Raw genomic sequence first — 27,133 nt, 5'->3', positions numbered from 1 at the left:
ACATAGGGACCAGGGCCTTAAAAGTTATAATGGAATTGTTCTTGGTGTTTGCTTCCCCCTCGAAATTTTCACACAGCCGTAGTTAAGACTGCTTTTTGGATTACTCGATTAGAAGGTTTACGGGTTTTGGTAAATTATTGATTTACAGGTCTCCAGCGGTGTTAGTTTAGTTTTTTATTCATTCATCATTCGGCATCATTGGTCTTTGCTTCTTGAATTTTTTTGGAATTTTAAGTTAAGGGAAATGTTTTTCCCTATATTGGTAGAATTAGCTTCATTATAGTGTTTTGAGAAGTATTTTTGTATGTTATCATGCACATTATTATTATTTTACTAAATAGAAGAGCTATCTACGAATGAACTTAAAAGTTCAAATTGAACAGGAGATTTATTGGTCTTTTTAGAACCCGGTTTCGCCTTATCTGAGGCTCATCAGTAGCTTTGGTCCCATTGAACCGAATTCCCATTCGACAGAAGGGGTTTTTTTTTGGGGTCCCAATCGACCGAACGTAGCCAAAGGTGCGATTTTATTATAGTCCCATTGGACCGAAATTCTATTGAACTGGAAGAAGACATACTGTGTGGTTTTGCATTAAATATATTTTTAATTTCACAACTTATTATTGTTAAAAAAAATGTGAGTTGAAAATGTATTACTGCACTTATTTTAACTACGTTTTAATTACGGCGAACCCCACCTCACCTACCCTAGCCTAACCTAACCTAACCTAAGCCAACGTAACCTAACCTAACCCAACCCAACCTTGTTTGGAGGTAAAAAGATTATTTATATGAGTATTAAAAGCCCGCCTCTTACCACGAGAAGGAAAATCTTTTGGAAAAGGTGGCAGCTAATTAATAGGAGAATATTTTAGAAAAGGTGGTAGCTAATTAAAAGGAGAATATTTTGGAAAATGTGGCAGCTAATTAGTAGGAGAATGTTTTGGAAAAGGTTGCACCTAATTAATAGGAGAATATTTTGGAAAAGGTGGCAGCTAATTAATAGGAGAATGTTTTGGAAAAGGTTTCAGCTAATTAATAGGAGAATATTTTGAAAAAGGTGGCAGCTAATTAATAGGAAAATCTTTTGGAAAAGGTGGCAGCAAATTAATAGGAGAATGTTTTGGAAAAGGTGGTAGCTATTTAAAGGGAGAATATTTTGGTATAGGTGGTAGCTAATTAAAAGGAGCATATTTTGGAAAAGGTGTCAACGAATTATTGGAACCAAACCTAAACTAACCAAACCTAAGCTAACCTAACCTAAGCTAACCTAAGCTAACCTAACCTAACCTAACCTAACCTAAGCTAAACTAAGCTAACCTAACCTAACCTAACCTAAGCTAAACTAAGCTAACCTAACCTAACCTAACCTAAGCTAACCTAAGCTAACCTAAGCTAACCTAAGCTAACCTAAGCTAACCTAACCTAAGCTAACCTAAGTTAAGCTAACCTAAGCTAACCTAACCTAACCTAACATAAGCTAACCTAACCTAAGCTAACCTAACCTAAGCTAACCTAAGCTAACCTAACCTAACCTACCCTAAGCTAACCTAACCTAAGCTAACCTAACCTAACCTCAGTGGCGCCGCCAGGGGGTAGGCTGGGTAGGCTACAGCCTACCCGTTAATTTCAGAGGGCCCCGAAATTAGGTTCCCATAATATTAAAATACCATTATTACAATATTTTGATCGAGGCCTACTTAAGACAAAGTTTCACAAGGATGATGAACCTTTTTTGGCATCTGATTTTTACAATATTCTACAAAATGGGAAATGGGTTAACACTTTAATACTTTCGTGTTTAAAGGTTTTGAATAGCCAGTAAAGTTATCTCGCTTTTTGATTTTCAGCCATATCGCACGATCTACATCTACGATGAGGCTCTTAGTTTGACCCGCCCTGTTATCATTCTCGTAGTAGTAGTAGTGTAAAATTTTTGGTTCGTTATTTAAGGGACAGTGAATGAAAGAGGATTGTGGTGAGGTGATATTTTTCGTTCTCTTTTTTACATGGATGGTGATTGTAATAGTAAGTTTAAGCATTTCACTTAATTGTGCCAGTGAGGTTAATGATTGCGAATTGTGTTTTACGTTATCTCGATATATCTCAAGCGAAAGAAACGATTATTGGATTGCCTTAATATAATGGAAGGTGTTAAACTCTCCCTTTAAAATTTATGTCACCCGTAGACAATAAGGATTTCACGCATTCAATCCCGCCCCTGTATTTAAACAATCAAGGAAATCGAGGTTAACTTTAAATGCAAAAGCAAGTATATACAGATGGTATACTTTTTTGAATGGTCTTAAGGCGATGTTTATCACGATCCCAGAATTTACGTGTATTTCTCCAAAAAGCGAAAATAATTTATAAAGCAAAAGGAAGTATATAGTATCTTTATATATTTAATATAGTGTATTGCAATTTTAACGTAAGTAAATTTATGAACGTAAGGGAAACGAGGGGCTAATCACTTGGATTTTCTGTACTTCAAGTAAGGTTTTAGGTATGCGTTATTGTGGAGCTACTCACTCAAGTTTTCTGTTTGTGTCGCGCTATTACAATTATAAAAGACGGTAAATTATTGATGTACAGGTTACGGGCAATCATTTTAGCACAGTTAAAGATAGCGCATCGAGGGACAAATCAGTCTGATTTTCTGTACTTTAATTAAGGGTTTACTTATGCGTTACGATTAATCATTTTGCACTGTTAAAGGGTACGCAAGTTTCCTATTTGTGCACTATTATAATTATAACGGAAGAAAATGAATTGATCTTAGGATTACAAGTAATCGCACTAAAAGGTAGTGCGTCGAGGGGCTATTCACTGAAATTTTCTATTCGTTTCGATGTGGCTAAAATTATGAGCCCAGCCCTTGGGTCATCTTGTTTGTTTTGCGCTCTTTACCTATCCTTCTTCTCTCCCGTTCCTTCTGGTCCCATAAAACTTAGAGACTCCTTTTGGTAAAGTAATTTCCCTTTTCATCACCACATCGACAGTGCACAGTGACATCATAGGGGGCTTAACTTAAAATCCCCCTCTCTCTCCGACTACGTGTTTTTATTATTTTTGCAAACTATAGTTTATATAATTATGTCTATTGTCTGATAACACTGAACTTTAATATATTAAACTTCTCTATATGAATAACATGATAAAAATAGTTGTTAATCTAATATTATCGACGCTGTGCAACTAAATTTTTCTCTTGAAATTTTATAAGGGGCCCCCAAATCTTCCTTAGCCTATCTGTAAAAAAATCCTGGCGGCGCCACTGCCTAACCTAACCTAACCTAAGCTAACCTAACCTAACCTAACCTAACCCACCCGAAACCAAAATATTAAAATTTTAATTTAAAATTTAAAGACATTGATGGAACTACCATTAAGACTGTACTTCATTTTAAGCACAATTTGATTATTAATTCTATATATCTCTTGCCTTGAAAGGAATGAAAGTGAGCGTTTTAATTAGTATCACGAAACATTTACTTTTAATATTATTAACATACCTTTCGGAGATTCGAACCAACAACCTATCGCTTCGCAGTCCAACATCGTATCCACTACACCACCGAATCGCTGACGGCTACAGTGTTTCAAGTTATATTCATGTATTTTTTAGGGGCATATTCGGAAGATTGGGATTTCGGTACATCGGGAATATAGCCATTGGGCTGGAAATCTAAAATCATTGCGGGATATTCGGTCGAATGGGATTTCGGTCCATTGGGAATTCGGTTGAAAGGAACGATACCCATCAGTACTGGGCAGGATTATCTTGCTACAAGAGCTTATGGTTCATTCACTTTTTCGTTAGCACTTAAAAATGGACATAATGAGATAAATCCATAGTATAAACTTTTAAATCAACCTAGAAAAAGTAGAGCTTCTATCCGTGAGAAACTCTACTTGCACCAAGCCTGTACACAAACCAAAAGGCAATAGGTGTAATCTAAAAGCAGGATTAAACACCACACCTTGTCGTTATTATTACTTCTTACATTCCATCACTATTGCCTCTACGTTCAGTGAATCTAAGAAGTGAGCAAGAATATCCACCAGTAGACCGGTTTCATCATACTAGATTGTGAAACTCATTTTTTTCTTTTATAATTTTTTATTTTTTTTTGTTTATTTTTTTCAGTTTTATAAATTTGTTTTTATTTTGAAGCTAAGTAACTTACTTTATTTGTGTTTTGTGCTGAGATTCTTACAGCCCTAAATCCAATAGGCCTCCTGTGGCTACTAATTATCGTATAATTTCATATGAAATTAAAAAAGAACACAAACGGTGAATATTACAACGTATTACACAGTGGAAGCAGTTTTTCGGCACTTATGGCAAACATAGTATGTTTGGTAACTTTCAGATTTTACACCTTCGCAAGTGTAATGGTACCACCCACGGCAAACAGTGCAATGTACCTGCCTATCTACTCTTGTTTTTTACAGCTTTTTGTGCCTTTGTTAAAAATTGTGTAAATTACCCTTGTATTTTCAAACCAGCCGCTAAGTTTAGTTTCTGTTCCTTTAAGTTTTGGATGAATCTTAATTTCGTATAATATTTTAGTTTCATTGAATGAAAACTCTGGCATTTTGAGATGTTTTCGAAATTTCATTCCATCTTTGTAAATATGCTTGTTGTTTTGACTTTTAGAAAGAGCACACAACCATTTTCTACCGTCACAGCTTCCAACTTGAACAGCGTCTGATTTTTGAGCAGTGAGAATGGCATAAATGTAAAAGCGAGCACATAAGCCGCAATCAAAGTTATTTGGTTGCAAAGCGCAATCATTACTTTTGAAAAAACGCCATTTCCTAGGGTAGAAGTTGATCTTAGCTACACTGTGAGCTATCCACGAAATTGCTAGCAGAGCTCTATAATGAGATGTAGCAATTTTAAAAGATTCTCTTTTAGGATCCAAAACATAAATGCACTTCTCCTTGAAATGGATAACACCAAAAAAAAACAATGTACTCTTTCTACTCCTGGTTGATCGACCATGGTGATGACAATCATATCTTTATTTGCCGCTTCATGTAAGTGCAAAAACGCCATAACGCGCTGTAGTAAATCATTGTTTTTATTCGAGTTGAACATTACTAGGCCTTTGTATGCATTTTCATACATATGAGTTGGCAATGGTAAATCAAATTCTTCCATGTTGGGCTCGTAGGTTTGTTTTGTCGATTTTACTAACACTTCTGTAGCTTTATTTAAAAGGTGCGTGCAAATGAACTTTCCGTTTTGAAGAGTTGCATGATTTGGATCTTTTTCAAAAAGAGTTTCATCAATTGTGTCAAAAGGAAATGTCTCTAATTTGTAGTTCCATTTCCTAAGGATGCCTTCAATGATTTCATCGTTTTTACTCGGAAATCTACAACCCAAGGTCGAGGTGTCATACTGCGAAGTACTTTCACTTTGCACTACTTCCATAACAGACTCTACTATTTTATCGTTTCCATTAGGCAGTCCAATTTTGGAGGGTGATGTGTTGCCCTGTTGTGAAACTTTGATGTCCCGAATGGATTGAAAACACACTTGTGTTTCATTTTTTTCATTTGACTTATAAATATCGTCAAATTCGCGTATTTCAGAAGAAATTTCAGCGTAATTGAACTTGTTAGGTATATTTTCTGAAACCGATTTTGTAAAATGGGCATAGGTATGGTCTTGGTTAGGCAAATAAGGACTCTGGGCATTATCGAAAAACCAACCCTTCATTTGGTTTTGGGTGTCTTTACTTGAAATTTTAACTACCGCTTTATTAATCCTGTTTTCAATAGCCTTAATTATTTCTGGTTTAAAGCAATTCCCGTCTGGCATATTTTCATCTTTGTCTTTTTCGGATGACCCGTTCAAAATGCTATACAACCATTTTCGACCATCTTCACTTTGAATGGTTTTTGCCTCTTCTCCCTTAAGAAAATAGTACAATGCCAATTGAGTATATAATCCGCAGTCATAATGATTTGTTTGCTTAAGGCAATCCTGATAAATAATAAAGTGCCAATCTGTCAAGCAAACACTCGGATCACAACTATACCCCAGGCTATACGATCCAATCAAAATCAATGTTTGCAAAGGCTTTAACAATTCATTAATGGATGTATTCATCGAATCTAAAATATGAATTTCGTTTTGTTCCAAAAATATTAATACCAACATCCAATGATCGTCTCGACTGGGATTTCTGGGAATCAAAACGGCTAAAACAGATTTTTTACAAGCTTCTTCTCCAATGAGAAATTGAAGAAGGTACTGTAGACTAAGCGTATCATTTCTGTAAAACGCCCTAATATAATGATCGCTGCTAACGGCTAGCACGAGATCTTTCATATCCAATCTGTTGACAATTGTTGACATACAATCATTTAAAACGTAGTTTGATATATATTCACCAGGTAACAAAGTCTCGTATTTCGGAATTTTACAAATTTCCGGCAAATTAATTTTCTTGAAGACGATTTTGTCTATGTCCCAAAAGCCCCCTTTTTTTGATGAAACGAAATCAAATTCATCTATCAAATTTCCATTGCATTTGTCAATCCGATGAACAATAAATTCCTCACTGTTTCGTAAAGAAGAGTTGTTTGAGCTTACGTGTTTAACACCAGAGATGTCACATCCCGATTGAGAGTAATCATCTTTCGTCTGATTTAATTCATCAAAAATGAAGCTTGCGTCTTGACGCTTTCATTGAAGATTTCGAATCTGATAATGCGCTTGGAGAGAATGACAAATCTTTCTCCGCTTCTTCAATACAGGGAGTTAGCAAAATTTTTGTAAACGAGGCATTCAAGTCCATTTTAATGGATTGGGTGGAGTCAGCAAACAATTGAGATATGCATGTTGCCTTTCTTCTTTTTGATTTGCTTAGATCACTAAGCTGATAGATTCTATTATGTTTTAAAATTGTTTCCGGATTTCTTTCTGAAAACATGTGCGCTGCTAAAATGTGAAAACACAATTTTTTATTTCTGGACGTGCAACTGCATGGTTGTTCAACATCATTTAGATTCACAAAATTCATTCTTTCCAGTTCGTAAGGGTCTCTAACATAATAAACGTCAGAACTTGGGCACAATTTTCCCAGTGTTTTCAGAGAAGATGGTACTCTGGGTCTCTTAAGTGCCTTAGGTTTATCAGAGGGATACGCTCCCATGACAACACACTTGATAATATCTTCATCTGAACAAAACTTAATGGGAAAGAAACTGACTATTTTCTTTGGATTCATTTTATCTTTCTTAACATAAGCGATATTAAACTCTTGAATTGCCTTCAGCTGTTTGAAGAGAAAAATTAGAACAATTTGGTCAAAATGGAGATTTTTAATTTTGATCTCATGCAATAAATTGCCGTTAAATCTTTCTGACGTTTAATTATAAGGCATTTGGTCTTTAAATGCATCATACGCCTTAAATTGAGCTCCGATAGCGTGATTTCTCATTGCATTGTCAATAACAGAATGAGGAAACTCAGAAATGTTAACCCAGGTCTCTACCTCAAATTGAGCACGCAATTCATCAAATTTTTCAATTGATTTGCAATTAATGAGATCGTTCAACTGTTGTTGCAAACCTGCAAGATTAAAATTTTCAACATCAATTTGAGAACGAGTTATACCATCGAGGATTTGGGCCGGAGAATATAGCAACCAATTTTCGTCATAGGCAATTTCTGTGAAATGTTTGTCAGTGTAATCGCCCAGTACAGCTACACTTCCAAAATATTTTTCCATTTGCAAATGTTTACAAACATACTCTTGCCAGAAAAATCTGATAGTTTCTGGAAACTGATTTTCATGTAGCAAATAGTATACATACACCAAAAAGGATCATTTTCAAGTTCAGTGTTTCGCATAGAAACAACAGTAATGTACATCCCACTGCCCAGATTAATATTTTCCAGTGCTATAAACTGTTTCACAGAATATTTGTTACTGAAATTTTTAAGCACACGCTTTGCCAAATCTACAGCTTGTTAAAGACCAAATATTACCTGGAGCTCTTTTTCTATTTTTACTTGTTTAATTTCATTGTTAAATCCACTATTTCTCAAAGCCAATACTGAATATAGAGAATCTCTACAAAACCTGGACTTACTAATGACGTTTTCTTGTTGTTCCCCAATAATTTCTACATCAGATTTCGTTGCCTATCCATGGCCAATTTATTTCTTTGGTACATATTCAATTAATTCCTCCTGTGGAATGTCTTTTGGTATTTCATCTCTTATGTCAGAGATACTTTGTTCCACCTATTCAGTCCTAGCCTTTCTATTTTCCTTTAGAGGAATAGTTTTCAAAATTTTGGAATTACACTCTAAAAAAAGATGGTGTTCTAAGGGTGTATCAGGGGTGTAAAGATATATGTTTATTCCTTTTATGGTGTTTTCTAATCAGGAAAATGGAGTAAATAAAGTTTTATTCCATTTTTACACCTTTCATGGTGTTAAAAAATGGAGTATTTTACTAGTGATTCCTTTCATACACCATTTAGGGTTTAAAAAGGTACTGTACGGGAAGGTGTCAAAATGGTGTATACTGCATTTGATTCCATTTTCACTACCCAAATGTATTTTAAAAAGGAGTAATTCATATTTACCGCTAAAATACTCCATTTAACATTTATAAAGGTACTGTATGAAATAGGTGTTAAATGGTATATAAAGAAATTGATTCCTTTTGCACACCGGAAACGGATATAAAAATTGAGTAATTCTTAATTATTCCTTTCATACTCCATTTATGGATATGGCTGTGTTATTTGAGAAATGGAGTAAAATATGCTTCTTTACTTTTTCACGCCTTAAAAGTAGGATGTTTAACCTTAAATTGCAAAAATTCTGCTTCCCTTCAGCCCGTATGGTTTCCGCTACATTTTGTAGAGTAAAAGCCGATAGTATTAAGAAAGGGAACGAAAAAAAAACAATATTACTAAAGAAGATTTCTGCCATCTGAAGCTGTAAACCTAGGTTTTCTTTTCATTCAACCTTGGATCGCGGCTATAACTCCTTGACATGATGGACCTCTCAATTGTGACGTCACGTGAAAATTAGCGGGGCCAAATATATATACGTAGATATATAAAGGTGTGTTTTCTCTAACCCCTATCGAAAAAGGTCAGATTTTATCTTCGAGAAAAGAATTTGCTTGAAAAGATGTCAATAGACCAGCAGCACCCCATGTTATTTGTCCATAGACCTTAATAAAGTCAAAGCTTGGAAACTGCCATTACTCTATAGTATACTCCTTATTTACAGTAAAAGCATTATCTAGTACATTCAGTACAAGGTTTCCAAGGAAGGTTCGCTCGACGGGAGGAATAAACGGGGAGACGAAGGTATTCACTAGAAAATGTGGCCCATTCAATACACGCTGCTTAACCCACCCGCTTCCCAGAATTTTTTAAAACCGAGGGGTTCATTCCCTCGATTTTTTCGACCATACAATTTCACCACCTGAGGAAGGGTGAATTGAAAAGTGAAGTGTTTTTTGTGGATGCTTCATAGTGTAACATCGAGGAAATATATCCAAAAACGGACTTATATTTTATCGATGATTTCAAAGTTGCACCTCCTATCAATTGAATAACCCCACCTTCCCTCTAATAAAATTTCCGTGTCTTTTTTAATGTCGCATACAATGTTTACCACTTCTCACGAGGGAAGGTGGGGTGGTTCACGATTGGTCAGGGGTGCTACGTTTGAATTATGGTTGAAATTTGAATTTGTTTTGATTTTTAAAAGCATTCGGATATATTTTTCGGATGTTTAACACAGAAGTTTGATAGGAGTAGAAAAATCGATAAAAAACACTTGATTTTCCTTTTTAACCTCCCTTGAAGAAGTTGATTTCCTCTTATTTTTAAATCTGAAGTTCTTAGTCTAAGAAACAGTGTCGCGCCTCTCGAGAAGACGAAAGATATTTTAGATATACAATACTCAGTGGTTTTCAGTCACAGTTACTTGCTTTTGCTTTAGAAATAAAAATAGAAAAAAAGAACCTAAGAAATAGGGTTGGTTATATCGAGGGTTATATACAATATAGCAAGAAAGTGTGGTCACCTGCGAGGGGGACATTTATATAGGGACTAAGGGAGAAAGCATTCAAGCGTCCTTCACCCCATGGGGTTAACTGAGAGGAACAACAAAGAAGTTGACGAGGGAATTTGATTTGAGTTCCACATTAAATACCTACATCCAAGTATATAGAATGAATTAAACTATGTCATGCAATATTTAAAGCTCATATGAAATGTAATTTTTCTCTTTTTAAACAAGAATTAAAAAAGTCAAAATGTCCAAATAAATATTTAATATGGTAAACGAAAATATTATGCCAAATTTTACAAGTTCCACGTTAATCGAATTAAAAAATAAGATAAATATATTCATACATAAAACTTGTAAGTATAACCATGTAAAACCAAAAGTTAAAATTTTTAAAAGGCTGGTCACATTTGTAAAAATTATCGTCCAAAAATCAATTATAATTAAATCAAATTGACGACTTGGGAAGTATTTTAGAAATAATTCAGGTTGGATAGACACCCATATCGCATGGGTATGTAAGTTTTGTCTCCAATTTGGTACTTGTCTACCATATGGTAATTGGTAAATACACCCGCTTCTATAATCCTCCATTCACATAACTGTTGCGATATAAGTTCATAACAATGTAAACGTTCAGAAATCCCTTAACAGTTTAAAAGAGATCCCACTATTAATAAGCGATTATTTACGGAGAATATAAACTTCATTTCTAAAAATCTTGGATTTGACGACGAAGTTAGCTCGTAAACGAGTAGGTTTCCAATAGCAAATTGAATGCTGTCGTAAATTGCCGTTCTAACAGAATATAATTGATTGGGTAAATCAGGGCTAAGTTGGGTTTTGATTTCAAGAGGCAGTGTTGATTTTTCAATGAATGATCCTAATGATGTGTGTTCAATGCAAGGCGTTTTTTCTGACAACCAGTTATAGCACTGGTAAAATTGGTGTTTGTGCGATAGAGTTTTTGTGATATTCTTGAAATTTTTGCAAGTTAGGGTAATGGCTTTAAAATAAGAATGCTTGCTTTCGAACCGAATGCACGATATATAGCGAAGAGGGCCAAATTTTTTAATGCAACCAACATAGTGAATTAGATAATGAAATTTTGGTGTTAAAAACTCATCACCACAAAACTCTATAACTTGTGTGAGAAACGCTTTGATTTCATTTTCAAGATCAGACAAACATTCCTTTGGTATCGAAGGAGAGAATAAATAATCACATATTTTTCTAAGCTGAATATATATCCCCCAGTATGGGTTATCATTAGTAATGTATTCTTCGAAGATCAGAGGTAATAGTCTAAATAAGCAGAAGAGTTCCGTGGCTGTGCCTTTAAGTTGTCCATTACCCAAAACAGCATTTCTAACCTGAATTTGAGGTGTGTTTTTTTCTGACTTTCCGTAAGGGAAATCAGAAAGTTTTTGATTTAATATTTCAAGAGAAATCCCGCTTGATGAAATGAATTTGGACAGAACCAGTTTAAGAATTTTACTTATGATCCCTTCTTGTAAATCATGCATAATGTCTACTGGGAGTTGTCTGGTTAAATCAAAGTAACTAAGCCTAAGCAGAGGGCTCTCAGAACGTACCCCGTTAATAGAACCTTCTTTTTCGTCAAGCGCTAAGCATTCCAAGTGATACTTGTGCATTTCTAAAGTACGAAGCTGGACTTCTGATTCAGAAAACCTTTCTCCTATGTCACTTCTTTCAGTCATACAGAATCGACAAATTCTACCCGAGTTAAAATTCGCATTTAGGCCAGCAAGTTTATGTAGTCCTAAATTGTCACCGGAAAATATGCTAACAAATCCCCGAAGAATTCTATCTTTACATTTAGCATAAATGCCCTCTGTAGCCAGTTTTTCCAAATCGAAAAAAAGTGGACGAAATACTTCGTGCCATCCGAAATCGTCGACGTCTTTTGATTTTACCAGAAACACTAAATGGATATCACTTAGTTTGGTCCTATATTGATTCTTACGGTTTAAAAGGGAAAAATAACACCCGGTAAGTTTTTGTTTTCCTCTTTTCGAACCAAGTGGATTAACAACTTCAAATTCGTCAATGTATAATTGAAGTTGTATAGTTTCAGAATCGGAGTCGTTCTTCTTTATTATCTCGTTCGATATTTCACCTTGACGAAAATGCGCTATTAAATTATTAGGAATTAGTTCGACATTGACCTGGCGATGTAGTTCTTCAACTTTGCTGAAGATTCCCTCTAGCACTTTCAAAATTGGAACGTAATGAAAAACGCTTTGTTTTTTTCTGTCCACGCTCTGAGTAAATGAAAACTGTTGAGGTTGAACCATTTTCAATTCAGAGGTGCAGTACGACGACACTTTATAACTGGTATTTACACTTGAAAATACCTCACGAAAGTCGTTAGTTGTCTTAAGCAACTGGGTTTCGTTAAGCTCGATATTATTTTCTCGAAGGATGTGTTTTATTTTAGATACCTGGTCCTCAAGAATATTTATGCATAAATGAAATAAATCATTGGTCAAATTTTCCGTGACACTTCTTGGTAGCAAGTGCATTTCTCTATATTTTAAAATGAGTTTCATTATAGTTTCTCTTAAGTCCGGAGGCTTGAAATTACATTCGGGTTGCTCATCTACGTCCGAAATGTTTTCTGAATGAGCACTCTCATTTGCATTATAGTCCATGTCCTCATAATCACTTTGCGCGGAATTATTTTCGTTGCTGCTTGCTAGAGCAATTTCCTCGCTTATTATATTTCTGTGAAATCTATAAACGTGCTTTCTATAACTTTCAACGTTCTTAAAACATTTCCCACAGTTATTTAATCCGCAAGTTACAGAAAAATTTGGTTCGTTCCCATGTATTTTTCTTACGTGAGCAATTAAAAGAGTATATTTTTTTGCAAAAAATACACATTTTCCGCATTTATATAGCTTAACTGAACTCATGATCAAATTTATTTTTACATTACTTCCATTCAAAATAAAGCAATAATTAAAATATAAACAGAAGTGTACTATATAATTTGAGCAGCGTTCCTCAAACCTATTTTGCGAAATGACTAAGCCCACATTTTGATGCGAAAAAGAGTATTTTCTTGGAAATTTGTTCTCTTTCAACTGTCTTTCTCAAGGCTAACCCCGCGAGCTAAGTTTGGGGGCCTAAAAGAACAAATAGTAGGTGCCCTCCAAACGTGCCCCGCGAGGGGTCGGACGTTTTGGAATGAGTGTACGGGATTTCAAAATCCAATTTGATTTCTTCGGATTTTGTTTGATTTCTTTGGATTTCGTCGGATTTTGTTTGATTTCAAAATTCGATAAAATCCAACGGATTTCGTGAATTTTGTAACGGATTTCGTGAATTTTGTAACGGATTTCGTGAATTTTGTAATGGTTTTCGTGAATTTTGAAATGGATTTCGCTGTTTCTTTACTCATTTTGTGATTTCCTTGTTGATTTTGTGATTTCTTTTCTGATCTTTCAATACTTTCCGGATTTCTGATTTTGTTATTGATTTCGGATTTCTTAAGTTGGATTTCGCGGGTAGCCTACGGGATTTCGTGAATGACCGACCCCTCGGAATAAAGGCTTCTAAACTAGCCAAACGTTTTCGCGCCAAAATTTTGGGGGTTCGTCGGTTCGATCACTTGTGACTTCATTCCCATCTTAGCCCCATCGTCAATACAGTTCGCGCAAAATTAAACATTGGCCGCGTTTCGTGACTGTCGTGTTTCGCTTAGGAACCGGTTACTCGTCAGTTTGCGGTTTTTTAGATATTTTATTGAAAAACAATTTGAATTACGGATTATTAGATATGAGTTCAAAGATAGTTTGCTTAATCAGCTATGGACAAAGCAATCGAAGATTGAACGTACATGTAGATCAGCCCACCGTTTCTGATGTAAAAGACGCCATTGCAATGGATCCATTGTTTTGCGACTTAAAAGATGGCAAATTTATTTACCAAGTAAGTCAGCCTATTTATACCATTACGGTTTTTTTCTGTTAGTTTCCGTTAATTGCGGATAATTACATATTCATAATACAAGATGGTTGTAAGAAAAACAGTTACCTATATGTTAATTTATTTTAGGCATACGATGATGAATTTCAACAATATGTTGATTTAAATAATAATTCACCAATTCAAGACAAGACGATAATAAAAGTTATAAAAGATAATAGCGAGGTTTGTTGTTAATACAAAATACACGCGTCAGTTGTTTCTAAATTTCACTGCTTTAACAGATAATTTTTTCTAATGATGACTCAAGTAAAAATAGATTACCTCAAAATTGCAATGAGAATAGTAAAAATGCAGTAAGTTTTTAAAGTTATTAATTTCTGCTTAATGTTACAACAAAATTTTATGCCCTAATATTCATAGTTTTTGCTAAAGGGGCTAGAGATATTTCCTTCCTTCTGTCTTAGCTTTAACTCCACTGCAGTGTTGTCAGATCCTCAGTGAGGCAGTTCTCTCTAGAACTGAATTAAAGTATATCTACTAGCCTCTCTGATCTCTCTCTTGATTGAAATTGCCTCACACCTGGGCTGGAAATACTGGTGGAACGTGAAAACTACTATAGGCCTAGTCAAATTTACTTAAAAATGTTAGATTGTAAAAAGCTTGTCTTCCTCTTATCTCTAACCTTTCATCTGAGAGACTTAATGGGTAGCCAGGCTTGTAACTGCTGACAGCCTGACATTTCAAGGTAAATTTCGAAATAGAAAGCTTTGCCAGCCCCCCCCCCCGAAAGCTTGCCCATTCACGAAGATCTTACTGATTTTCCAAGAAATAGAGCGGTGTTAAAACCTTAAGATTAATTTCTAAATAGTTCTAATTCCCTGAAGTTTAATTTCTGAATAACTCTAATTCCTTTAAATAATTTAATTTTCTAAAATAATTCTAATACCTTTTTAAATTAAATAATTCTTATTCGTTTACTACAAATTTAAAGTAAAATAAAATAAGCTACAAAAAAAATACTATGTAAAGTTGTAAAGCGAGTTTGAGAAGAACCCTTTCAATAGAGATGTCAAAGGGGCGTGAAGATCGCGGGCGCCTAGAAAAAAAAAGAGAGTTCAAGGGATGGCAGCTTTCGCTTATAAACTGGTAAAACACCATAGAGCTATGCCTGGCGCTGCCATCCCCAAAAAAGGTGCAAGTCACGGAAACTTTCTCGTGCCCGGTCCGCGGTCTGAGCGTCGCCAAAAAAAAAAAAAAAAAAAGCAACTTCCGCGAAAGAGAGGGGAAAAGACCGAGTGCGCTTTGGTAAGAGGGGATTAGACAGGGTTGATACATACCTGGAAAACCTGTAAATATGAGGAAAATAGCTAACAATTAAGTAATTTTCAGGGGAATTTAATATATTTAGTGCTAGCAAAGATACCTGCGTTGCCCATCCGCACGATGTTGTTTTTTAGAACCTAACCTTTTTCACAACTTTCAATTCAATTACTATTTATAAATATACTATAAATACATATCTGGGAAAACAGGGAAGTGAGGATTGAGTAATTTTCTTGTATATTATTTGAAAATAAACTACTCCATCGTATAGTGACAGTCAGGGTTTATCTAAAAAATGTTAGGTTGTATTGTACCTGGAAATATTAGGGAATTATTGGTTTTCAAAAGGTTGTATGAACCCTGGCATACTCTAACGTTGGCTCAAGAGTTTCTTTACGTAGCACTGATATTATAAAAGGGCTGATCATCGGCGTGCTGGCGGGGAAAATTTCGCATGCTCAACTTGAACTAAATACATTTTTCGAAATATACCCCAGTTCAAGTGCAATTTACATGCGCTACTTTTGTTCCAATGAAGTCTAACATTACGCATAATTTTGTCTTCACTTGCGCTATACTGTAAAGTGCGCTTGCTCACCACTTACTCTGAAATATATTAATTGATATAAATATAAAGACAGGTGTCATTGGAACTACAGAAAATTCGACTGCAGTAAATGAGGAAACTTGGTACATATTCACTCAGTCTGCAATTATAGAAAGTATTCTCGTTTAGGTGCATTTCGTCATTGGAAAATTATAATTTTTCCCATCCAAGCAAGATTACTTTCTACAAGTAAATCAGGGATCCCGAATGTTATGAGGGGTCAAAATCTAGGGTCTCGAGAGTAGTCTCAGCCTGGTATGGTAGATGACACTTAGGTAGGAGATAGAAGGGTACGACGTTATCATATGTAGTAGCACTGATGTAACTGTATATAGACGTGGCAAGTCCCATGTTGTACATGCGCCACTGTGATTTACGAGCGTATAGAACCCCTTTCAACATTAGGGAACCCTGATTAAATATCCTACAACCAGTCTCTGTGCTGACTCAAATTTCACCGCGTTATGTTTTACGAGGATAAAGGTGCATTAATGTCCAAAAATACTTATTGTCACCAAGTTATGAAAAACGTGACAAAAATTTTCACTTCCTTTGTGTCAAAATATTTCACTTATGATAACACTATTACTCATGTTTTAAGACCCCTAGTAGATGAAAAAAATTCTTCACTTAAGTCTCAGCGATGTATTTCTTGTCAGCACCAACTGGTTGTAAGAGCAGAACAACATTTAGTATAACGGTTGGCTGTAATGCTGAAGTTTTACAGTGTTATGGAAGCGGAGAGACATGTGATCCAAGAGGAGGCCAAAGTAACAAGAGCACAGTTCGCGTTAGAATACAAACTCCCTGTATTCAGTTCGACTTTGGTTGACGAAGAAAGGTACAACCTGTTAAGCAAGCAGGAAAAAGCAAGAACGGATAGGGAACTTACGAACATATTGTATAGTGATCTAATTTTGAAATATTCGATGTAAGTGAGAATTTATAACAGACAGTTTAAGGCATTGAACGGAAAACGTGTGCGAAAACGTTTAACAATTCAGACTTAATATCTTTCAAGTTTGGCATTTCAAATTATACGCGCGTGGAAGATTTCGGAAAATTTGTATTAATTTTGGTCGGCTCTTCACGTTGACTTACACGTTTTCCGCATAGTTTCTTCAACTGTAATAATCAATTTAGCACCGCTTTAAATTTTCTTTATTTAAAGATATCCTCCATCGCATGCGCACGTCGCAACAAAATTGGCAGTTGAGTTACCGCATCTTGGGAATTCGGTAATAATTAAGAACTTAATTTAATTGAGCTAAAGATATTGACCGAAATAGCCCTATACCAATTGCATGGACATTTTTGCAATTTTTAGAGTTAAAAAAAATTCCTGCCCTCGTTCTCGGCTTTTGCTTTAATGCAGGATTGCACCGAGGGGCTAATCACTCAGATTTCCGTTCAATAATAAAGGGTTACGGGTATTAATTTTAGTGCTGTTAAGGGCTTCGCTTTTAAAGATTACGTTTAATCACTTTAGTACAGTCAAACATATAACTTGTACGTGAATGGCCTCTCGGGTTGCACTTGCTAACATGCTTGCGAGTCAGTTCGTATTTGAATACGTTCTAAAGTTCAACAAAGTTCTCTCCACATAAGGTGGGTTTTTAAAGATGTTTGTCCGCGACAACTCAGAAGCGGTATTCTTTTCTCATAAAGAGCACAAGAATATCTTTTCAATTTTGATCTTAGTGGATAGTGATATTTATGGCATTTTCATGCCTTAGCGCAATTCTACCCTCAAAACGCGCCCTAGAAACCCACCTCACCCACCTTAAAGAACAAGGCAGGGAATAGCAATATTAAAAGAAATATGATAAAGGATTTATTGAGAAAAAAAAAGGAAGACAAGAGACAGAAGTAGAATATAGTTTTTTGGTTTTCTTTACAGGTAAAATGGATTAAACTTCTTAGAAATAAGTTCAAAAACACTAGAAAGTATATTAAGAATAACGAAGTGGTTGAGAAAAATAGGAAATTATACGGGAGATCAAAGGCGCAATTAGATTTTAAGAAATTTAGAAAAGATGAACACGAAAAAACGGAAAAAGGAGCGGCTTCGAGTGATTTGAACAGAGATGCTAGTGGGGTAAAGCTAATAGAAGCTGCCAATATGAAGAATTTGGAATTTAATGGGGATGACAGTGTGAGGAATTGTGTTGAAATAAATATAGACGATAGCGGATACCTGGAACAGTTAAGTGAAGATGATAATAGGTCCAATATGGAATTATATGATGAGAATAAAGGGAATGGGGTAGTTTTAAATAGAGATGACAAGGACCTAATCGAAGATAGTAGTGATATAGAACTGTCTGAAAATGTTGTCAAGAATAGTAAGGAGCTTAGTTGCAAAGAAAGGGACATAAAGGGGAAAGACAAAAATATGATAGGAAAAGAAAAAAACTTGATAGAAAAAGATGAAAGCCTGATAGAAAAAAATAAAAACATGACAGAAAAAGATGAAACCATGATAGAAAATGATAATAACAGTAATGTGCAAGGTAAAAACGCTAAGGAGAAAGATAAAGACGCTAATTTGAGAGATAAAGACGCTAATTTGAGAGATAAAGATGCTAATTTGAGAGATAAAGACGCTAATTTGAGAGATAAAGACGCTAATTTGAGAGATAAAGACCTTCGTTCAAATAAAAGCTCAAGTGTAAGGGTAACAGAACACAGTCAGAGGGCGAATGATGATGACAAGTACCTTGCTGAAAAAGAATCTATCTCCTCATCCCTTCCGCACAAAACCAAAAGCTCGAGAAAAAGAACGCAGTCGCAGATATCTCGATTTGAGGTTAGATACTCTTATTAATCTTGTACACAGGTGCTCTTACCAATTGAGACAAATCGAGCAGAATTAATGATAACGTACGTGGGAATGAAGTTCATTGGCAAGAGCGCCTGATTTTTTCATATACCCAAAGTCTTCTGCCTCTATCTTTCCACCCATTTAACATGTTTATAGATTTTAGGCCTACATTTACTAGAAACATGTTGCAGAAAACATCTGACCTAATAATTTTGAATTTCACGTAATTTCAAACAATAAAAAATAGATACCACCATCTTTTGAAGATGAAAGAAGCATCCAGCAACACATAAAACAAATGAAAGAAGAATTAAAAAAAATAGAGTGGACTATCGTTTGATCAATTCAAAAATGGAAAGAACATTTGCTGACAGAGCTGGAAAAATTAAAGCATCCTTTTCAGTCTCTGATATTCTACAAGAATACCCAGCCTTATGTGATGTCAAACAAGTAATAAAAAATATTTATTCCTTATCAATGAGAGTTGATATTAACCCAATATAATTGTAATTTTCAGATCTTTCATGAGTTTCAGCGAATTAAAAAAATAAATGTCGAAATGAAGTTCCTGCAATCTCTTGTAAAGTATGAGAAGAGAATTTGGACTATCGCTCCGCCTAATATTAAAGACTTCAAAAACCAACTTTCAAACGAGATCAATGAAAGCACCGATCTGGCTGAAATTAAACGTAATAAATTTTATTTGCCACTTGTGTGAATTAAAATTTAGTCAAAAATTTCTTTCGCTAAAAATTCATTGTGATTTTTGACTGTCGAGGTTTTATGTTTTGCTAACAATTCTTGATATTTTATTATGTATTGTTTTAGATAAAAAACGATGTGGAGCCCTCCTCCTAATTCCAAGCATAGTGAAAGAAAAATATAACAGGATCTTCCACAAGCAACCAGACGAAGGAGTTGTGGAAATTCTCCAAAATGAACCAGTTCTCGTTTACAAAGGGAAATCAATTCTTCAAAGCGAATTATATGAACTCTATATAGACCAAGCAAAAATTGTAAACACGAATGAACTTTCAACCGCATTGCTTGCTTGGTTTTGTTCATTTTGGATTTTTAACTTAAAGTATATTCCCTTACTAAACAAAACATTAATGGTTTTCGAGTATTTGCTACTTGACATTAATAAGCCAAATAGGGCTATTAAGTCTCTTTTGGACCCTTTTTACACTTAAATTTCACAGCAAATGATTGAATGCTGAGTTAAAACAAGTGTTCAGGTAGAACACCTATGATAAAATTTGTATTTTTTGTTACAATACGTCTAGTGAAAATAATGCGATTTATCTAGATATCGTATAACGAAGTATAAATATCTTCGTGTTTTTGATGTCTTTCTAATAAATTGAAATTTGTAGTAAATCACATTTTGTGTTTAAGTTTGAATTACTACATCCGCTATGGGGACCCCATTCCCAACATTTTTTTTTATTATCTTTCATATGGATGAATAAAAGTTAACTTCGAAGGTTGTCGGGATCAAAAAAAACCTTTTACTTGAAATTTATAATTTACCCCATTTTGTGTCTAATTATGGATGTTTAAACCCTTTACGGGGACCTTTGAGCCAACGGTTTTTCATGTTTTTGCTTTTAGTGAAAATATTGCGATATATCTAGATATCGTATAACGAAGTAGAAATATCATCGTGTTTTTGATGTCTTTCTGTTAAATTGAATTTTGTAGTAAATCACAATTTGTGTTTAAGTTTGAATTAATACATCGCTAAGAGGACCCCATTCCCAACATTTTTTTATTATCTTTCATGTGGATGAATAAAAGTTAACTTCGAAGGTTGTCGTGTATAGTTTTATTCAAAAAAACCTTTAACTTGAAGTTTAAAATTTACACCATTTTGTGTCTAATTTTGGATTTTTAAACCCTTTACGGGGACCTTTGAGCCAACGGTATTTCATGTTTTTTGCATCTTGTGAAAATAATGCGATTAATCTAGATATCATATAACGAAGTAGAAATATCTTCGTGTTTTTGATGTCTTTCTGTTAAATTGAAATTTGTAATAAATAACATTTTGTGTTTAAATTTGAATTACTACATCCGCTGTGGGGACCCCATTTCCAACGTTGTTTTATTATTTATTATATGGATGAATAAAAGTTAAGATAACTTCGAAGGTTGTCGTGAATATTATTATTCAAAAAAACCTTTTACTTGAAATTTATAATTTACCCCATTTTGTGTCTAATTTTTGATTTTAAAATACTTTACGTGGACTAATTATGAAAATTAGTAAGGTTCGTAAGGTATCGTACAAAGCCCTAAAAATAATTTTTATTTTTAATAGGGCCTGTATATTTTTTAATTGTTTCTAAAATTTAACTTTACCATCCTCTGTGAGGCCATTGTTCCAACATTCTTTAATGATTTTTGTTCTTGATGAAAATTTTGATATACACCATTTTAATTGAATTTTATTTGAAATTTTGTAGGTGGATCATTGTTCCAAGTTTTAAGTTTTTAATAGTTTGTTTCTTGAGGTTTCGTATTACTATTTATGATTTTTCCAAATTTATACAAGTATTATTTTTAAGTTTTCAAAATGAATCTTGACAATATCAGCTACTTGATTACGCCTTATGCTTGTCGTATTAACGTATTAAATTCCGTTTCCTTTTGAATTGAGACATTTTGTTACCCATAAATCAAGTTTAGAGAATATTAGTGTATTGCTATTCTTACGGGGACAAAGTTAACCGGAAATACGTCATAGATTTTGGTCCCCATAAAGAATGTAAAGAAAATTATGTAAAAGTTTCCTTTAAAAATATTTGGGATTCATTTTAAGATGCAATTTGAAACAAGTCATAAAAGTGAAATATATTTTCGATTTTACGATAAAAGCGGAGGAGATATTGCGTTTTCTAAATGTCCCCGTAAGTGACTTTTTAAACTCGGTCCTCATAAGCAATGTAGGACATGTATGGGTGTGTGTGTGTGTGTCTGTCTGTCAGACCCCACGTGACCGCGTTCGCAGTTTACAAATCGGAGCAAACAAATACCCGATTTCCGGAACGCGTTCGCGGTTCACGGAAATTTGGCCATTCATCTACCAACAGCAGTCTTTACTAACTGGCTTCTAAGGACCACAATATGCTAGTCTTTGTCCGTCCCACATGGACACTAGTCTGTACTTGCTTGCTTCCAAGCACCACCAACTTCTGTTCTTCGTCAATTCCACCTTGACACCAGCTTCTAAGCACCAGCATCTTCTGTTCTTCGTCAATTTCACCTTGACACCAGCTTCTATATACCACCATCTTCTGTTCTTCGTCAATTCCACATTGACACCAGCTTCTATGCATCACCATCTTCAGGTCTTTTGTCCATTCCACATGGACGCCAGTCAGTACATACTGGCTTCTTTTCCACCGTCATCGTTTGGTTTCAAGATACACGCGGCGAGCGGCTAGGGTTACGAGAAACGTCTAGCCTCCCAATGGCAGGGCTTCCACCATCGGTTCACGCGAATGCGTTTTTATCTATTATTTGGTTTTAAGATATACGCGGCGATCAGCTAGGGTTACGAGAAACGTCTAGCCTCCCAATGGCAGGGCTTCCACCAAAGGTTCACGCGAATGCGTTTTTATCTATTATTACAATGTAAACGGATCGTATATATACCCCAAAATTTGAAGAAAGCGGGCAAGAAGGGTACCCTTCACTTTAAACGTCAATATTAGCAAAATTTCGAAAGATATTATGAACAACTTTATTTTAAACGATTTAACTATTTTTAAAGTTATTTACTGGCGATTAAAATAATTAAAAATAATTATATTCATTTAAATATTAAAGATAAACCCAAGTACCGAAGTCGTTAAATCATTGCCTCCTATATCTATCAAGGCCCGTGCATTGCGTTATATTTCGTACATTGTCTCTTATATCTATCTAGGCCCGTGCATTGCGATATATTTTTGAGAACAACAACCAAAATGGGAAGCTCCTCTCAGAACCATAATAATTTGTTTTCTCTGTTATATGAAATGAAAATATGGATAATATTTTCGGCAATTCGATTTGAATGGCTCTTTCTGATGTATCATTCTCTCAGCACTGTTCTTAATGGACAGGAACGTAGAGATTCGAGACACTTGGAATTACGATAGTGTTTCAAATCCTCTGTAATGAGGGCTTAACGACTTGGAGTGACTGGAAAGATAGATACACATCCTATTTTTTAGTTGTACCATGCGTACCACAATGTTGTCAGGCGTTTATTGAAGGATGCTTGGGTACTTGGTACAGACTGTTACGTCTACCAAGTTTCCTAGCATCCAAGAATAAATAGGATTCATAGAAGCCAGTGTTATGGGCATGTCATGGGTCAAGTCGTTAAATATATCGACGCAGTTAAATAGCTGATGGCATTATTTTATCCACTTTCTCATTGCGTTTCGAGTGGAAGTTCAACTTTGGCACGGACGACAGATGGCGCTCTTGACCTTCTACCCCCAAAAATCGCTGTTGTCTGCTCGTTTTCCCCTGCCGCGTTTTTTCGTTATAAACTTATGATTTAACGAACTGTTAAGATAAAATTTCATATTTCCTAAGACAGATAAGCTTCTACTCCTTTCATCTTACTCCCAGTTAGATTTAATCTTGTTAAAACATAATCAGATGAATTTGAGTTATAATGTCGTAAAATCCTGTGCGTACAGTTACCTTGGAGTGATAGAGACATTTTTACCGATGTCTAGAGATGTTAAGCTTAAGCGAAATTGTTTTACGTTTGAATAAAAATACCGCTTCCAGTAGTGGGTTTATAGTACTCCTTGTTTGTCTAAGATTAGTGTAGCTGTAGAGCGTTGTTGCTGTTTAGTTTATACGCCCCCTAGGCCTATTTGTGAAAGACCTTTTTTACGCACTTTTATCATTCTTTATTAGAAACAAGTTGGGAAAACCAAAATATTACCTCTCCGTGTCGAGAAGATTATATAAACTTAAGTATCCAATGAAAACGTCGACCTTTTTGCCCTCATCCTTTCCCGCGCTTTGCGCTTCCGCATTTCATCCTTACTCTCAACATTATCTTCCTCCATTTTACATACAAAAATGAAATACTCACAAAAAGAAGTGGCAAAAACCTGCTGGCTCTTTACAACCACTTAATTTGACTTGATATCCAATTTCCAACAACAATAATATACCGGTAGTTTAATTGACAACCTACTAGCATCGAAATTCTCATTAAGAATGGCTCCCGTGGATAAAAAAGGCCAATTTTTAACTAGGTGAGCGTTATCTCATTAGATTTGAAAAATTTCATTTGTCTTTTTTACCAATGCCTAACCTTTTGAATTTTTTTAAAGCAATCTTAGCATCAAAAAATAAATGTTTTATATTCTTATTAAGAATAAAACAAGAGGATAAAAAAGGTCTGTCCTCTCGTATTTTTTAAGCTTTTATCATGATCACTCTATACAACAGTAACAAAGTGGAAGCAGTATTTTTTTTTCGAAACAATTTCGCTTATGTTTATCCTCTCTAGACTTCGCTAAAAACGTATTACTCCTACGTAAAATATTAATAGACAGGCAAGGATTCATACCGTTAAAGAAGGAGCGCAATATTACCCATATTTTCATTTCATATACAGAGAAAAGAAATTATTATGTTTCTGAGAGGAGCTTCCCATTTTTGTTGTTGTTTTGAAAAATATATCGCAATGCACGGGCCTTGATAGATAAAGGAGGCAATGAATGAAATATATCACAATGCACGCGCCTTGATAGATATAGGAGGCAATGAATGAAATATATCACAATGCACGGGCCTTGAAAGATATAGGAGGCAATGAAGGAAATATATCGCATGCACGGGCCTTGGTAGATATAGGAGGCAATGAAGGAAATATATCGCATGCACGGGCCTTGGTAGATATAGGAGGCAATGATAATCTCTCTCTTTGCACGAGAGGTTTATCTTTAATAATTAAATAAATATAATTATTTTTAATTATTTTAATCTTCAATAATTAACATTAATAATAGTTAAATCGTTTAAAATAAAGTTATACCTATTATCATCTCAAACTTTGCTAATATTGACGTTTAAAGGGAAGGGTACCCCTCTTGCCCGCTTTCTTCAGATTTTGGGGTATATATACGATTCGTTTCCATTATAGTAGTAAGGAAAAAGCGCAATTGCGAAAACCTTTGGTGGCGATCCCACCTTAGGGAGGCTAGACGTTTCTCGTAACCCTAGCTGATCGCCGCGTATATCCTAAAACCAAACGATGATAATGGAGTAGAAGCCAATGATACAGATTGGTGTCTATGTGGAATAGACGGAAGACCAGTGGATGGTGGTGTTAGAAGCCAATGATACAGATTGGTGTCTATGTGGAGTAGACGGAAGACCAGTGGATGGTGGTGTTTAGGAGCCAGTATGTACAGACTGGTGTCCAAGTGGGATGGACAAAGACCAGCAGAAGATGGTGGTGATTAGAAGCCAGTATGTACAGACTGGTGTCCAATTGGAATGGACGAAGACCAGAAGATGGTGGGGTGATTAGAAGCCAGTAAGTACAGACTGGTGTTCGTGTGGGATGGACAAAGACCAGAAGATGGTGGTGTGAGAACTCAAGTAGAGGAGCCATTTCCGTGACTGTGAAAGCAGTTCGGAAATGGCGATCACGTTTGCTCCGATACGCAAACTGCGAACGCGGTCACGTGGGTGTAACAACGGACAGACAGACACACAGACACACACACAGACAGACAGACACGGCCGTTACAGAACCTCTCCTGGACTACGTCACACGGAGAGGTAAAAAGTGTTGGCAAAGTATATTTTTTAAATATGACGGAATTGCTGTTGGTATGATAGCGCCCTATTCGCTAAAAAAAACCCTTTTTTAAACAGTTGATTCATTCTTTGATAGAATTTCGAAGGAAGAAGTTAAGTGTTAAATTTGCTCGATTAATTTTGTTCGGCAAATAATATAATTAAGCCTTACGTATTACTGAAGGAGATTGATTTTGCCAACCTGTGTGAGTATTTAAGGAGATTGATTTTGCCAACCTTTGTGACTATTTAAGGAGATTGATTTTGCCAACCTTTGTGAGTATTTAACTGATTAATAAGTAAATGGAGGAAGATAATAATTTAAGTAAAGAGGAAATCAGGAAACGTAAAGCAAGGGAAAGAATGAGGGCAAAAAGGTCAGATCCTGAATTTAGGAAACGAGAAAATGAAAGGAGAAGAGAGTTAGCAGCTGAAAAAAAGGCTGTTTCGGGAACAGGTTCTAGCACACCCAATGTTGGTCCTACCGCGAGGCCAGTTGGCCATGATTTTGCGAAAGATGATGCATTAAATAAAAGTTCTATTGAAAGTACTGTAAGCGTAGGCATATCTATTAATGAGGAACCCAATAATGTACAAAATGATAATGCTAATATTAGTGAAATCATCGAAAGCGATGAACAAGTACGAGCCTAGCTTATGTGTGATTGGGTTGTGGCTTCCATGTTTTGGGGACATTTGCTTTTTGTGTGGCGAGGTATGATTCAGCTTTGATATGGACAAATGTTACAAATCATACTGGTAGACTAAGAATACGGTTGAGGTATAGCGAGAGAGTATAGTTTCCACAGCAATTGAGAGATATTGAAAAGGCTTGAACAATTGACTATTTTAAAATTGAATTCCAGCACTTGCAAAGAATTAAAAAAAGCGATAGATGCATATATTAAGGTTGTTTAAGGGGTAGTGAAAGTCATCTCCACTCGGAGAGGTAATATTTTGGCTTTCCCAACTTGTTTTACAAGTATTTTAGTATTTTAAATTTTTTACAAGTGTTTTAGTACTTTCAATTTTTTTATAAGTACATTACTCTTTTAATATATTAGTATTTTAGTATATTTTTGTGTTTTAGTATTATTATTTAGGCCTATTCAAATTTATTATTAGTATTTTGTGGTATTTGTATTTTTAAATTATTGCAATAGCCAATTCTAATGCAGAAATTGAACTCCCTATTGAAGTTGATAGTTTTTTAGTCGACTTTCCAGACTCGTTAGAAATAGGATTTTTAAATGCCGATGACACGTTCTTGGAACCCTATGCGACCCCTCGGTCTATGTTTAACATTACCCCGCAGTCTAGGGCAAACAATAGCCCTCTATCTCCTTTATCGCCTCAGGAAGAGGCGTTTCAAAACGACACTGTTTCTTTCTTAGATGGTTATACTACCCCTCCTATAGCTCCATCTCAGAATGAGTCAATGGATCAAGGGGAATGACAGGTAGGGGGTGGGGTTCTTACTCCTCCACCTCCACCCCCATCCCCGCTAGTTGCACCACCAGGTGTAAACGTA

General features: G+C 35.2%; 2 protein-coding genes and 1 long non-coding RNA gene across 4 annotated transcripts in view; 1 reads left to right on the top strand and 2 right to left on the bottom strand.

Annotated features, from left to right (window-relative positions):
• LOC149695175 (uncharacterized) overlaps positions 1–8,130 on the bottom strand; it is a 47,361-nt gene extending 39,231 nt beyond the window's left edge. The window contains exons 1-2 of the long non-coding RNA XR_016382503.1: positions 8,116–8,130; positions 8,012–8,034 (exon numbers count right to left, since the gene is read on the bottom strand). This is a non-coding gene — a long non-coding RNA (uncharacterized LOC149695175). The remainder of the gene's footprint in view (positions 1–8,011; positions 8,035–8,115) is intronic.
• Positions 8,131–10,710: 2,580 nt separating this feature from the next.
• LOC149695174 (uncharacterized) lies at positions 10,711–12,738 on the bottom strand. The gene has a single exon (XM_089867490.1). The coding sequence runs from the start codon at positions 12,736–12,738 to the stop codon at positions 10,711–10,713; it is 2,028 nt and encodes a 675-aa protein (XP_089723616.1).
• A 952-nt stretch (positions 12,739–13,690) lies between these two features.
• LOC149695173 (uncharacterized) lies at positions 13,691–20,229 on the top strand. 2 transcript variants are annotated; one of them, XM_089867402.1, is made up of 9 exons: positions 13,691–14,242; positions 14,302–14,373; positions 15,981–16,033; positions 16,678–16,881; positions 17,122–17,188; positions 17,851–18,759; positions 19,022–19,224; positions 19,292–19,463; positions 19,603–20,229. In XM_089867402.1, the coding sequence occupies exons 4-7, from the start codon at positions 16,682–16,684 to the stop codon at positions 19,112–19,114; spliced, it is 1,269 nt and encodes a 422-aa protein (XP_089723528.1). In that variant the 5' UTR covers positions 13,691–14,242; positions 14,302–14,373; positions 15,981–16,033; positions 16,678–16,681; the 3' UTR covers positions 19,115–19,224; positions 19,292–19,463; positions 19,603–20,229. The 2 variants fall into 2 exon arrangements, with proteins under 2 accessions (XP_089723528.1, XP_089723529.1); XM_089867403.1 differs by lacking the exons at positions 13,691–14,242; positions 14,302–14,373 and having other exon boundaries at positions 15,315–16,033.
• The last annotated feature ends 6,904 nt before the right edge of the window (positions 20,230–27,133 follow it).

Source organism: Phalangium opilio, unplaced genomic scaffold (assembly GCF_054372755.1).
Source record: "Phalangium opilio isolate 3A_F unplaced genomic scaffold, DU_Popi_V2 ptg000022l_1, whole genome shotgun sequence".
Classification (NCBI taxonomy): domain Eukaryota; kingdom Metazoa; phylum Arthropoda; class Arachnida; order Opiliones; family Phalangiidae; genus Phalangium; species Phalangium opilio.
Note: the sequence above shows the minus strand (reverse complement) of the source record. Positions and strands in the feature narration are given on the sequence as shown.